The sequence below is a fragment of the Pan troglodytes genome, chromosome 8 (assembly GCF_028858775.2).
Source record: "Pan troglodytes isolate AG18354 chromosome 8, NHGRI_mPanTro3-v2.0_pri, whole genome shotgun sequence".
Taxonomy (NCBI): domain Eukaryota; kingdom Metazoa; phylum Chordata; class Mammalia; order Primates; family Hominidae; genus Pan; species Pan troglodytes.
The window spans coordinates 26,320,240-26,333,788 of record NC_072406.2 but is presented as its reverse complement, the minus strand read 5'-3'; the positions used below and the strand labels follow the sequence as shown (position 1 = coordinate 26,333,788).

Genomic DNA, 13,549 nt, shown 5'->3' with positions numbered 1-13,549 from the left:
AGGTGGAAATAACTGAATCATGGGGGTGGTTCCCCCATACTGTTCTTGTGGTAGTGAATAAGTCTCACAAGATCTGATGGTTTTATAAATGGAAGTTCCCCTGCACAAGCTCTCTTGCTTGCCGCCATGTAAAATGTGCCTTTGCTCTTCCTTTGCCTTCCACGATGATTGTGAGGCCTCCCCAGCCATGTTAAACTGTGAGTCCATTAAACCTCTTTCCTTTATAAATTACCCAGTCTCGGGTATGTCTTTATTAGCAGCATGAGAACAGACTAATACAAGATACTATATGTTTAATTTCTGTAAGTTCTATTTGGTTCTTTTTGAAATCAGCCTGTTATTTTCCTGGTGCACTGAATTTTTCCTTGCTCATTTTAAGCACACTTACTTTGCTGTCCATTGCCATCCACAAGAGGTGTCTCACCCTGCAGCTCCTGAGTCCGCTGCCTCTGGTATTTGCTGGGTCATTGTATGTGTTTCATTATTTTAAATATGAGCTCATCTCTAGCCGGCCTGTTTTTCTTTTCTTTTCTTTTTTCTGTGAGAATCTGTTGTGGCCCAGGTTTCAAGGCATCCTTTCAAACTCATTCTGCATTTCCCTCTGTCTGGAGCCCAGGAGTCTCAACAGCAATGCTTCTGCTCACTCATAGTTTTATGCAATGGTGCAACCTCAGATTCCAAACCTCTGTGAGGTGCAGGCCAAGCATTTAATTTTTTTTTTTTTTCAAGATGGAGTCTCGCTCTGTCTCCCAGGCTGGAGTACAGTGGTACCATCTTGGCTCACTGCAACCTCTGCCTCCCAGGTTCAAGCGATTTTCCTGCCTCAGCCTCCCAAGTAGCTGAGATTACAGGTGTGCACCACCACGCCCAGCTAATTTTTGTATTTTTAGTAGAGACGGAGTTTGGCCATGTTGGCCAGGATGGTCTCAAACTCCTGACTGAAAGTGATCTGCCCGCCACGGCCTCCCAAAGTGCTGGGATTACAGGTGTGAGCCACTGTGCCCGGCTGCCTTTAGAATTTTGTAAGGAACCTTTCTTTTTCTCCCTCAAAGTCTGGACAGAGCTTGCTCGTTGCCTCCCTGTACTCGGGGGTAGACCCTTGCCCTTTGCAGCCTCACCAGAGGCTTTCGTTCCAGCTCTCCCGTCACATAGGCCCAAGACCTCCTTGCCCTTGCCCTGTGGGTGTAGAAACCTGAGCTTCATGTGAGACTGCCTTTCCCTCACCTGCCTCAGGACAGTCGCAGGCTGTGCCTTTGGAATGCACATGCCCTTCCTTGTGAGTGGAGCATTCTCCACCTTCTTTCTCCTTTCTTCAGCTCACCTCCACTTTTTTCTTTGGTTTCAGCTCAGCCATCACTTTATCTGAAAGCTTTCCCCGCTACCCACTCCCACCCAATAATGGGTGAGGTGCCCCTTGGCTGTGTACCTGGTGCTCGGCTTGTGTAATTGCAGGTTTGCTCTGGGCTGTCCTTGACTTCTTACTGCCTTTATCCTCCATTTCACTGCAGGATTTTTGGGGACAAGGGACCATTTGTTCAGTAACACCTAGCATAGTCCTGGCACATTATGTGTGGTGGATAAATATATCTTGAATTAATGCATTTTATTTTTGTAATAAGGTCACAATGAGGTTTAAGTCCCAGATTTGTAACCCTCCCCCCAGTTTGTGTACTGTATCAGAGAACATCATCTTCACCATAGTTGCACTTAATAAGAATCAACAAAAACGTGAGAAAAACCATATGCTGAAATAGATCACATCTCAAGAGATCACTTGTGACTGTGTGTCCCGTGATGTGCCTCTAAGATTTGTGGGTGCACAAAGGCCAGTGGTGCCCACTCAGTGTGCTGAGGCTGAGGGGCATCCAAACACGGGGGTCATATGCCATTGAGGATGCATGAAGAGTCAGGCTTGCTGGGCATCCCAGCTACTGAGGAGGCTGAGGCGGAAGGATTGCTTGAGGCCAGGAGTCCAAGGCCAGCCTGGGCAACATAGTGAGATCCCCATCTTTAAAAGAGAGAGAGAGCAAGGCTTTACTCCAACCTGTTTAAAATGCTCTCTTCTAGAAGGCTCTTTGGTTTCTAGAGTGGAATGTCACTCGGTTCCCTTAGGAAAAAGATGTCTCGTGGGGCTGCAGGTGGAATTGGGCAGGAACAGGGCTGCTGTAAGGCCTGGACTCTGCATCCCTCTCCATGAGCCTTGTCTCTGTGTCTCTGGTCTCTGCCTCTTTGCACACCCGCTTCATCCTCTCCTCCCTGCCGGCTGACTTCCTCCTTTTGCTTGCTGCCTCCTCACAGTTCTGTTTGCACACAGTAGGTGCATCATGCTACTCGCATTGTGACATTTTAGCATCGCTGGCTCTTGCTAAACCCTTGTTTCCTCATCGCCTGCCATTCTCAGGAGGACAGGAGAGGGCCCGGCTCATCACTCGACACATCTGCGGCTTGGCTCCCCTTAGGTCAAGGGCGCATCATCTTGCAGCCAAGCTGTGGCTTAGAGGGCACTGGGACAAAGCAGTCCTGCCCATTTGGGCAGCAGGGGCGAGAAGTGGGCAGTTTCCTGTGAACATCCTGATCTTTCTCCACGTTCACAGTCAACCTTCTGTTTGGTTGGTCCCCCGTTTCTAGCCCCTTGACCCCAACAAGTAAAGTACTGCGTCATGACATCAAATGTTCCAGATACAGAAAGAGAATCCTTCACCTCTGCATTGCATATTACTTAGTTGTCATTCTAGTTGATGTATCAACCAAGTATTGTGTGTAGGTTTGGGTTTAGGTCTGAATTTTTTCTGAGTGGCCTGCTAAAATCAGATTTCTGAGCCTGCATGCGGAGAACCCATTCCAAGACTAGAACAATTGCACCAAGATGTGGAGGACCATCAGGCCCTGCCTGAACAACCAGCCTTGATTCTAGCTCTTTCCCACCCTCTCGTAGTGTTTTACATGCCACAGGTATGGTTATTTTAATACAATAGATGGATATCAAGCCTACAATTTATATGTTTCCACTTTCTCCTTGAAAATGGAGAATGAGGCGCTAAATATTATTGGAGAAAAGATATACTCTATTAGATCCAGGTAAAATTTGAGCCACAGTCATCAGATCTCAGAGTTCAAAGTATGTGTAAATCCATCCTACCCACGGCCCAGTTTCCAGGCACAGCTCCCCTGCCGCACATTCACCTGGCCTCCTGGGGACAGGTAATCCGCCAGCCCCTGCCCTGTTCCTCTCCCCAGCTGGCCACCATGCTTCTGTTTTGTGAGGCTGAAAGTAACACCCAGCATCCTCAAGTTCAACATGGGAGGATGCACTTAGCTATGGCTTTGTTTGTTTACCATTCAACCATTTTTCTTGTACAGTCACTGCGTGCTCAAATGCAACTGTAAACCTAAGTCATTTATGTGGAAAGTAACTCCTGTTAGATGTGCAGTCTCAGGCCAGTCATTTAAGCTGCCCATACTTGGATTTTGTCATCAGTAACAGGATCACAATACCTAACCCCGCTGGTTGTTGCGAGATTAAATGAGATGTGTATAAACTGCCTCGCACATGGGGAGTCTCAAGTGATAGCTCTAAGACAGTAAGAGGAAAGAGAGTGGCAGGGACCCTGGTTGTGGTCCGCTCACTCAGATGTGTGGGCGGGCTGCCTCCCACGACTCCCTCTCCCTCTGCACATCCCTGGCTGCAAGTGCTCCCCAGTTGGGTCCCTCTGCTTGTCCCCTGGGACCCGGCAGCAGAGACTATTGTCCTTTGTCCCTTTGCAAGCTCTAGGAGTTTGGCAGATCTAATGAGGACCCAGTTTTCAGTTCTGCGTGCTGTAAACCTTGATTTCCATGCATGATGTAAACCTTGATTTGATCACAAGTTAAAACTGAATCATCAACTCTGAAGCTGGGCTGTGACTGCCAGCCAGAGTTCTTAGAGGATTTCACAGCGATGTGAAAGCTCTTCCCACCTACCCCTGCTTCTTAAAGTGTCTGCTAGACACAGTGACTTCCTTTCAAAGTCCATGCCACATTCTTCTTTTCCCAGCACAGCCAGCCAGAAAAACCCAAATTAAAAGTCCCTCAGGAGAACGACAGTGTGGCTAGATCACTGGGGAACATGGCCAGTCTGCCTTGTTCGCAGAGTGGCGCGTTCAGCATGTCAGACACGCCACGCGCTGCCGCCTTCACTTGATGATGATTACATGAGGAGCAGCATTCTGAAGGAAGGGTTTGCCCAGCCACCAGCAGCTGATTCATTATTTATATACAATTAAAGGGCAGGATTCAAATGAATGCTAGCATCTGGGAAAAGTCATTATTCATGGACGGATCAGATTGAGCATTCGTCATTTCTCTGGTGACTTAACATACGCCCTGTGCCTTGGAACTCAAATTATACTAAGCAGAAGAGATGCTTTAGCTCTTTTATTTAGTTTAATTGTTGATCTTATTTCACTTTTTTCAGATTATCTGGGCTCGTTTAAAAGTAGCCCTTGCTGCTTCTTCATATATTAAAATAGGAAAGGAGGGAGATTTCTTTTTAGAACCTATTGCATTCTCAAGATGAATGCAAATGATTCGACTATGATTCTTAATGACCCACTATTAACATAGTAGAAAACTCAGTGCATTAATGCAATACCTCTTTTCACATCATTACTCCTAATGGAACTGTTACCAGGATAATAGCTTGACCTTTAGCTATAGATTCAGGTAGCAAAAATGCATTCTGTCTCCCCAATACCTCTATTCACATAGCATATTGACTGTTTGCAGATCAATGCAATGACAATCTTTTGGCCTTGTCCTTGCGGCCTCATCTGCTATCATAATGGAGGGAATAGGATTTCGTCTTCAGTAAGTAAATTCTAGTTAAAAGTCTCTTTTAAGTTTAGACGTAATCCATGAACTAGAGTGTCAATAATGTGCCCAGTGGAAATACTTATTTGTATAGGTGTTTTTCAAAAAGCCTATTGCTGCCCCTTCAAAGATCTTAGACACAGACCTAGGAGACAGTGATTTTCTTGGCTTCTTTCTATTGAAACCAAATAAGTTTTCACTGAAACTAGAAAAAAATAACCAGACACGGCTGCCCTTTTAGTGACTGAGAGAATATTTGAGCTCAAGGTTGGACTAGAAAGGTCTGATCTGAACCCCCTCATGACATGGGAGCAGAGAGTCCACAGCCTCCTTTGGCTTATCTTAAACTTGCTTGTCCGCACACGTGGGAATCGTTCAATGTGGCATAGTCCAAATCCACTTTGTTAATTTGGAGCCATGACTTTCTAATGTGTGCTAATTTGGACACATGCATTTCACAACCCAAGAAAAGAGGGGTTGCTATGGAAATTAGCTGTATAAATAATATTACAAGGGGGGAGATGTGTACCTGCTATGACAGTGGATTCAGTCATTTTTGTAGTACACATTTTTCTATAAACGAATAGGATGCTAAATAGAAATATTTTGTTCTATTTATTAAAACAGGACTTCAAGAACCTTTTGGAAATTATCTGATTAGTAAATGTTCTTGTGGGTATTTGAAGGCAATAAGACCTTGCTTCTTTAAATAGATCCTATTAATTAAAGACTTCCTGCTAATTCAGATAGACCATTTTCCCCCAATTAGCCTAAATTTGTAAGCTAATGTATTTCCTTCCATTAGAAACAAAAGTGGAAAATATGTTTGCTTATTTATCAAATGCTTGAGTTCTTCAGAAAAACGCACTATAGTAGGTGCTTTGAGGGAGACAAAAGAGATGAAGACCCTGAAGTTGCTTAGAATCTAGTGGCAGAGATTTCAAAGCATGCGCAGCCCCAGGGATAGGCTTTCCTCTGCACCTCCCCACCTTGCTCTCCCGGCCCCCCCCCCCCCATATCATACATCGGGCAACCTGGTTGATTTTCTCCCCAGTCATTAATTCTCCTTTCTAAGCATCACTGCCCCTCTCCCCAGGTGGGGCTTTGATGGAACCTTTCCACTAAGACTCTCAGCCCTACGTCTTCCTCTCGCTCCCCAGTCCCACTGTCATCCGGATCACTGCTCTGTCCACATGACAGACGGCCTAGCCTATGTAGTGGCTGGACCTCATCCACGGTGACATTCACTTCTGCTGCATTTCAGCCCCGCACTGTTGGCCACACCTAAGCATCCTCACACGCGGTTGCTCCTCAGCTGCTCCTGCATGCTCCGGTATCTCAGGGGACAATTCTTCCAGCTGCATGACCCCTGCTTGCCAACCCATTGACACCTGCACTCCCTGATCTCTATAGATAGCTCCAAGCCCATGAGCCTTTTTCTGTATTCACGTCCTTCCTAGATTTGGGGGGTGAAGGATAGGGGAGGAGTAGAGAGGTGAGTTCATTCATGCCCGGTCACACCTTCAGCATCTTCACGGGCTTATATCCCTGTTCTTCTGCCAAAACTGTCCAGCAAAACCCTGAGCCTAGACCAGCCCTACCATCCCGTGTCCTAAAGGAGCTGCAGGAGACGGAGGTGGAAAGCCTGTAGACTCCTGCCATGCTGCATAGCCCTACCATGTAGCCTGTCTGTGGCGTGGCAGCCGTATTAGTTGTCTGTGGTCTGCTTCCTCTCCAATTCTTCTCAGAGATGATTCCACACCTCCCCTACACCCTCCATCCTCCAGAGCCCCTCACCCCTGAGCTCACTGAGGCCTCAGGAGTGTTTGCTCCAGCCTAGAACCACTTCTGAATCAACCATCTTCCCTTTCCGTGGGTTCAGAAAAGGACATTTCCCTCCTTCTGTTGGAGGCAGTCCCTCCATTTCTATTCCAGATCCACCAGCCCTGGCCCCCCAGGGTGATGCCTTTGACCGTCTCCTCCTTCTCCCTGTATCCTGTTCTCTCCAGCCACACCAGTGCTCCCTCAGCCTGCACGTCACATCCAAGTCCCCGTCCCTCAGCCCTCCTGTCTCCCCTCTTCTTCCACCCCCCTCTGGGCCAGGTGTCCTGAGAGTGGCCACCCTCCCTGGCCCTCACTGACCTTCATAGGGCATCAAGCCGCCCCTTCTGTCCCTCTTCTGCAATGCAGCCTGCTGGTCCCTCCTTTTTATTAGAACCACTCAGTGGCCTTCCCTCCACTCTCCCCACCCCTCCTGCCTGGCCAGCCATGCTTGGGCCCCTTCATGTGCTCTTCTGCCTCCACCTTCTCCTTGGCAGCGTGGCGTTCCCCAGGGCTCCCAACCCAGCCTGTGCCCTTTCCACTCTCCGTGTTCTCTCTGGTGAATGTTCTCTCACTTGTTTTGTTTTGTTTTGTTTTTTGTTTGTTTGAGTCAGAGTCTTGCTCTGTCGCCCAGGCTGGAGTGCAGTGGTACATTCTCGGCTCACTGCAACCTCCATCTTTCAGGTTCAAGCGATTCTCCTACCTCTGCCTTCTGAGTAGCTGGGACTGCGGGCACGTGCCACCAAGCCCGGCTAATGTTTTTATTTTTAGTAAAGATGGGGTTTCACCGTGTTGGCCAGGCTGGTCTCGAACTCCTGACCTCAAGTGATCCAACCGCCTTGGCCTCCCAGAGTACTGGGATTACAGGCATGAGCTACCATGCCCGGCCTCTCTTACTGTTTTAACCACCACTTGTATGTCTGTGCCTCTTAAACCAGTGTGTTCAGCTTGGCCCCTTCTCTGAACTGTAGATTTCTCTGTCTAAAGACACTTGGCCTCCTTGTCTGCAGGTTCCATGTCCACAGATTCAACCAGCTGCAGATTGAAAATATTCAGGAAAAAAAATTCAATGCAACAATAAAAAATAATGCAAATAGGCTGGGTGCCCCTCCACTGCTGTTGTATGCTCTGGTATCTCAGGGCACAGTTGTACTAGTCGCTTAAAGTCTCACTCAATTGCCCAGGCTGGAGTGTAATGGTGTAATCATAGCTCACTGCAGCCTTGAACTCCTAGGCTCAAGAGATCCTCCTGCCTCAGCCTCCAGAGTAGCTGGAACCACAGGCTTGCACCACCACTCCCGGATTACTGATTGATTGATGGATTGATTGATTGATTGAGACAGGGTCTCACTGTGTTGCCCAGGCTGGTCTCAAACTCCTGGTCTCAAGCAACGCCCCCCACCTTAGCCTCATAAAGTGTTGAAATTACAGGCATTACCCACCATGCCTGGCCTGTATCAGGGACTTGAACATCTGCAGATTTTGGTGTCTGCTGGGGGTCCTGGAACCAGGACTATATCTGCTATCTCCATGTGGGTGCTCCACAAACACCCCTAACAGCATGCTCCAAACCAAGCCTGCGATGTCCTTTCAGCTCACACACCTTCCCTTTCTTCTCTTTTTACCACATCATGTGATTAACCAAACAATGCCAGTTCTCTGAGAGGCCCTAGATGCGTCACTAGCTCCGGCTTTTGCAGTAGCTTCCTGAAGGGGAACTCCCTGCTGCTCTCTGGGCTCCTTGAAATGTGTCTGCCATGCTACTGACATCGATCTCTTCCTGCACAATCGGATTGTTGCCATGTGTTTGACAGTAGAGATCACATATAGCCGCTTTTCTCTTTCAAATTATTTCCTTAGGATAAATTTCCAGGAGTAAGATTACCAGTCCAAAGGTATAACAGTTTTATGTCTCCCATTAAATATTACTCTTATTTCTCAAAAGGGTTTTCCCTGTTTGCACTAATAGTAATGTGTGAATGTGCCAATTTTATCAGTATCAAGTATTAGCTTTCTAACATTGTTTTTCTGATTTTAGTAGGTATAAAGTGTGTTTTGCAGTTCTTTGGTTAACATATTAATTGAACATTTTTCCTAATATTTTTTGCCCATTTATCTATGGGGACTTTTGAAGTTACTCTTTTATTTGAATGAGCTCTTCATCTGATGGTAGATGGTGAACCTTCTTGGTCACATTTAGTACAACTAGCTTTTCTCATTCTGATGAAATGTCTTATTTTTCATTCAATAGAAATTTTACCTTTTTCTTTAGTTGAATCTGTCAATATTTTCTTTTGTCTTTTTTTTAAGAGAAACCTTTTAAAACATCGAAATTACCAATATTTTAAATACCAAGGAGGCAGTGTGATGTGATGGCCTACCAGATCTTGACCTTACGAAGGACAAGTTGAAAAGATGAGTTTCAAAGTGCTCAGGAGTGTGTGTGAGGCAGAAATGTCAACCCCAGCGCCGCGTGTGCGGCCACACACTGTGCACAGCCCTCCCACGATCATTGTCCCGCCTGCCTTGTGTCCTGCCATGGGGTTCTCCTTAGTCCCCTTTGTGCTTAATCGGGTAGTTCTTTCCTGGGAGCTCGTGTGATGTGCAAGGGGTTGACTTGAAGTAGAATTGGAACTTTCATCATGACACCAACTGCATTATTATTTGAGTAGTGATTGAGTTAGTAGAAATCACCAGGAGAAAGACCATCTTTTCGTGTTAATTTTGCGTTCAATTTTGAATTGACAACAAAAAAGTGAACTCTTTTAATACGTTTGCTAAACCTTGTCATAAGGTCAGTAGACCCTTAGGAAGCATTTTCTTCTCTGCCTATAAGACACATACACATGGATGTGGAGCCAGTAGAAAGAGTAGCTTCCATACAAACTACTTAGTGAGTATCGCCAGTTTCATTTTGAAGCACAATGCATTGGACCTACCCAGGACCTGTCAATCTCCATCTTTGCCAAACAAATATAATACAGATACTGAAGACATATCGTGCAGAACTGACCTCCTTTAGAAATCTACTTTTTTTTCTTTTTAGAATATATTTCTGTTTCAGATCTGCATATTTTACTTGTTAAGGTATTTAACAATATTTTACATTTTCTTTCAGTCTTCACAGAAAAGTACTGTACAGCTAACCATGTGGATAAGCTTCCTGGCCCAAGAGATTGGGTACAGATTCTACAGGATCAAATTAAACTGGCCAGAAGAAGGTTAAAAAGAGGCTCAGGTATGACTGAGGTGCAGAAAAATAATTGGAGAAGCACTTATGAATTCTTAGACTTTATAAAGTACAATACTTGGCTCTAGGTTATTTCAGCATCTTGTCTTTTGAAGGAGAGACTGTGTATAATATGCTGATTTGCTCTCTTAAAGTCTTATTCAAATGAATTTTGAAACTCACCTTCAGACTAAATAGTAAAAATTATGTCAGGCCACTTGCATTGAATAGTACAAGTGAAAAAGATTGCTAATCTCATTTGTGGTCTAATGCTGTCATATATGAAAACCGGGTCTCTCTTTTATGGTTTGCTTCTGTCTGCCTATTGATTTTTATTTGTTTGAATCTGCATGACTTTATAAAAGTACAAGTTGCTTAAGGTTAGAAAAAAAAGAAGAAAGAAACTCTTCTACCAGCAACACCACATCAAGTAAAAGGGATTTTAAGTGGGGGATGGGTGTGTGTGCACACACATCCATGCACGGGTTGTGTGTGTGGGTTTAAAATTCTGGGCTTGGAGATTCTGGGATTATTCTTCCAGGGAAAGTGAGCACCCGTTTCATTGTGACTGTTCAGATTTGGTCACTGAAGTCTCAGCTTCCCCAAAGTGACAGTGGGGGCCAATTTCCTAGTGAAGAATCCCTGTGTAGTCAGCTTTCTCCCATCAAATAAGAATAACTATCTCAAACACCACATGTTCTCACTCATAGGTGGGAATTGAACAATGAGAAGACATGGACACAGAAAGGGGAACATCACACACCGGGGCCTGTTGTGGGGTGGGGGGAGGGGGGAGGGATAGCATTAGGGGATATACCTAATGTTAAATGACGAGTTAATGGGTGCAGCACACCAACATGGCACATGTATACATATGTAACAAACCTGCACGTTGTGCACATGTATCCTAAAACTTAAAGTACAATTAAAGAAAAAGAATAACTAGCTCTAGGAGGCCACAAATCTCTAGATAATATTTTTAATTTCATATAAATTAGTGTAGCCATTATGAAAAGCAGTATGAAGGTTCCTCAAAAATTAAAAATAGTTGGGAGGCTGAGGCAGGAGGATTTCTTGAGCCCAGGAGATCGAGACCAGCCTGGGCAACATCTCCAGATGTTTTGTGGAGACCCTATCTACACACACACACACACACACACACACACACACACACACACACACCAAAAAAAAAGAAAAAAACCTTAAAAATTAGCCAGGCAAGACGGCACGCACCTGTTGTCCCACCTACTTGGGAGGCTAAGATGGGAGGATCACTTGAGCCCAGGAGTTTGAGGCTGCAGTGAGCGACGATTGGCCACTGCACTACAGTCTGGGTGACAGAGCGAGACCCTGTTTCTTTAAAAAAAAAAAAAAAAAGGTGGAGAAATTCTGTAGAAGGCTATTCTCAGGGACCCAGAAAGACCTTGCTGGCAGTGGATCACGTGACTGAGTAAGAAACACAGTGTAAATGTTGTTCTGCTGCCTTCCCCATGCTGCACATTTTAGACATAAACACACCTTAGTTTCCTTCTATTGTCAGATGCTGAGACCGATTATTATAAGTTCTGGTCTCTATTCCCTTCCCCTGTCCCACCAGCAAGCAGGCACGCACCCAGTAGGGATGTGCCGCCACATCCCTCTTCTCTTTCCCACAAGCAGACTGGCCAGGGAACACATCCCCTAACCATGTCTCATTTCTATTAATAATTCACATCACAAATGCCCATTTTCCCCCCAGGTTTGCCCACTTCTACAGGATGAGACCCAAGCCAGAGCCTGCTCCCCACCCCTCCCCTCCTCGAGGAGTCCCCACTCACTTGCCCGCTCCTGCCCCTTAGACATCAGAATATTTGATGTTGGACATTGTAACTTTTGACCACTGGTTTAGATGATCTGCCCAGATACTTGTGATCGGCTCCCTTGGCCCTTCTCTTCTGCGTTCCTAGCAGGTTCTATTAGCAACTGAGAAGTAGAAGGTGGCTGTAAGACAAAACCAACCCTGACAAGCAGACCCAAATGACAGCACATCAGCAATGACCTGCCAAATACAGTTTGTCTCCCCATTTTGTCAAATCCTGTTCCACATCACTCTCCTCTAGGGCACAGAAGTGGGGCCCCAGCAAATTGAAACTAGAGCCACTTGTATTTCCTTCCATGATGCCGATAGGAACCGAGAGGTCTGGATCAATAATATTACCTGCTCTCATGCTTTTTGTCTTGATGATTTTCAGTCTAAATGATAATACAAACAGTGTCTCATAGAGATTGCACAATTTCCACCTTATTTGTCATATCTGGCTCCATTCCTGGAATGAGGTAGAGATTCTGACTCCACAAGCTAATTGGCTACCACTTAAGGAAGCCTGCACTGCCTCTAGAAAAAAAGAAGTGCCCTACACAGATTTGAAAGGCCGTTATGCAAATCCAAATAGAAATTCATTTGGGGCTGTCGTCACATGGAATAATTTTTATTCTATAGCTCCAGTGATTCCTTTCCTGGTGTGCATTTTTATCATTGCCATCAGATGATTTTCTCAGAGCTGAAATCACAATATATCGTGTTAGATCTCAGAGTAAAGATGTCACTGCTGTTAAATGTTTATTGGACTTGCTCGATCTTTTCCAAATTTACCAACTTGATTGTCACCGGGGAAGAAAGACTGTGAGCTTGTTGTTGCAGATAGATGTTATAATTAAATTTGAGTAACACAACAGTGCCTTCCTCCTTGACTCTCGGTCCCTATTCATGCAGCTAGCATGTTCTGATTTATATATAATCATCTATATATTTTTTTGGTTATATATGTTCTGTTCTTACTAAAGCACATAATTGCATAGGCCTGTTTTTTCAAAGGGAGGATAGCTGAATTACAAAAGGAAGGTCAGTTTATACCCAAAACTGATCTTGTTATAACTAAATGAAAAGCAATTATACATGTAAAGAAAGTTGCCAAAATATAAAATGAACTAGAACTCGAAGATTTAAGAAATTAGCTCATATTGATGCATATGGTATGTTTGGACTATTAATAGCAAAGAGACGAATAGCCCAGACATTAACCCGACTCATGTCCTTGGTGTTGTTACTTACTAGCTGTGTTACCTGGAGTGAGTTTCCTAACCTCTGTCTCACTTTCCTCATGTGTTGAGATGGGCAGAGCAACAGACCCACCTTGTAGAGTTTCCTAAGGGTTCAGCGACACATTGCATGTCAAGTGCCCAGTGAGCATTTAATAAATGGTGATTATCATTGTTATTATTATTGAAGGATTTTTTAAATCCTAGGCAATGAGAGAACTACCATGAAGACCATCTGTCTCCAACTCACTCAAACCAATTAGAAGAAAATAATGTCTTCTAAATATAAACATAACATATGTTCATTATTTTTCATATATAAAATAATTTCTAAAAGCCATAGAACAAAATTTAAAATACCTAAAGCCTTTCATCCAGAGGGAAACACAGTTAACATTTTAGTAGGTGCCATATTTTTTCTATAAACCTGTTTCCAGAATCTTAATCACACCATTTATCCCATGGTTTGAATATTTTTATGTTGTTAAATATTCATCTACAACATCTTTTTTTTTTTTGAGATGGAGTCTCGCTCTGTCGCCCAGGCTGGAGTGCAGTGGCGCGATCTCAGCT

General features: G+C 44.7%; 1 protein-coding gene across 39 annotated transcripts in view; it reads left to right on the top strand.

Moving 5' to 3' along the window:
- The window catches only part of BEND7 (BEN domain containing 7), an 87,815-nt gene that overhangs the window by 66,696 nt on the left and 7,570 nt on the right, over window positions 1-13,549 (top strand). For all 39 annotated transcript variants that reach the window (XR_010146576.1, XM_016962656.4, XM_016962658.4 and 36 more), the window contains one exon: window positions 9,788-9,907. Coding sequence is in view for 38 of the 39 variants with exons in the window: in XM_016962656.4 (XP_016818145.1) it covers window positions 9,788-9,907 (120 nt within the window). In the remaining variant the exon portion in view is untranslated. The remainder of the gene's footprint in view (window positions 1-9,787; window positions 9,908-13,549) is intronic.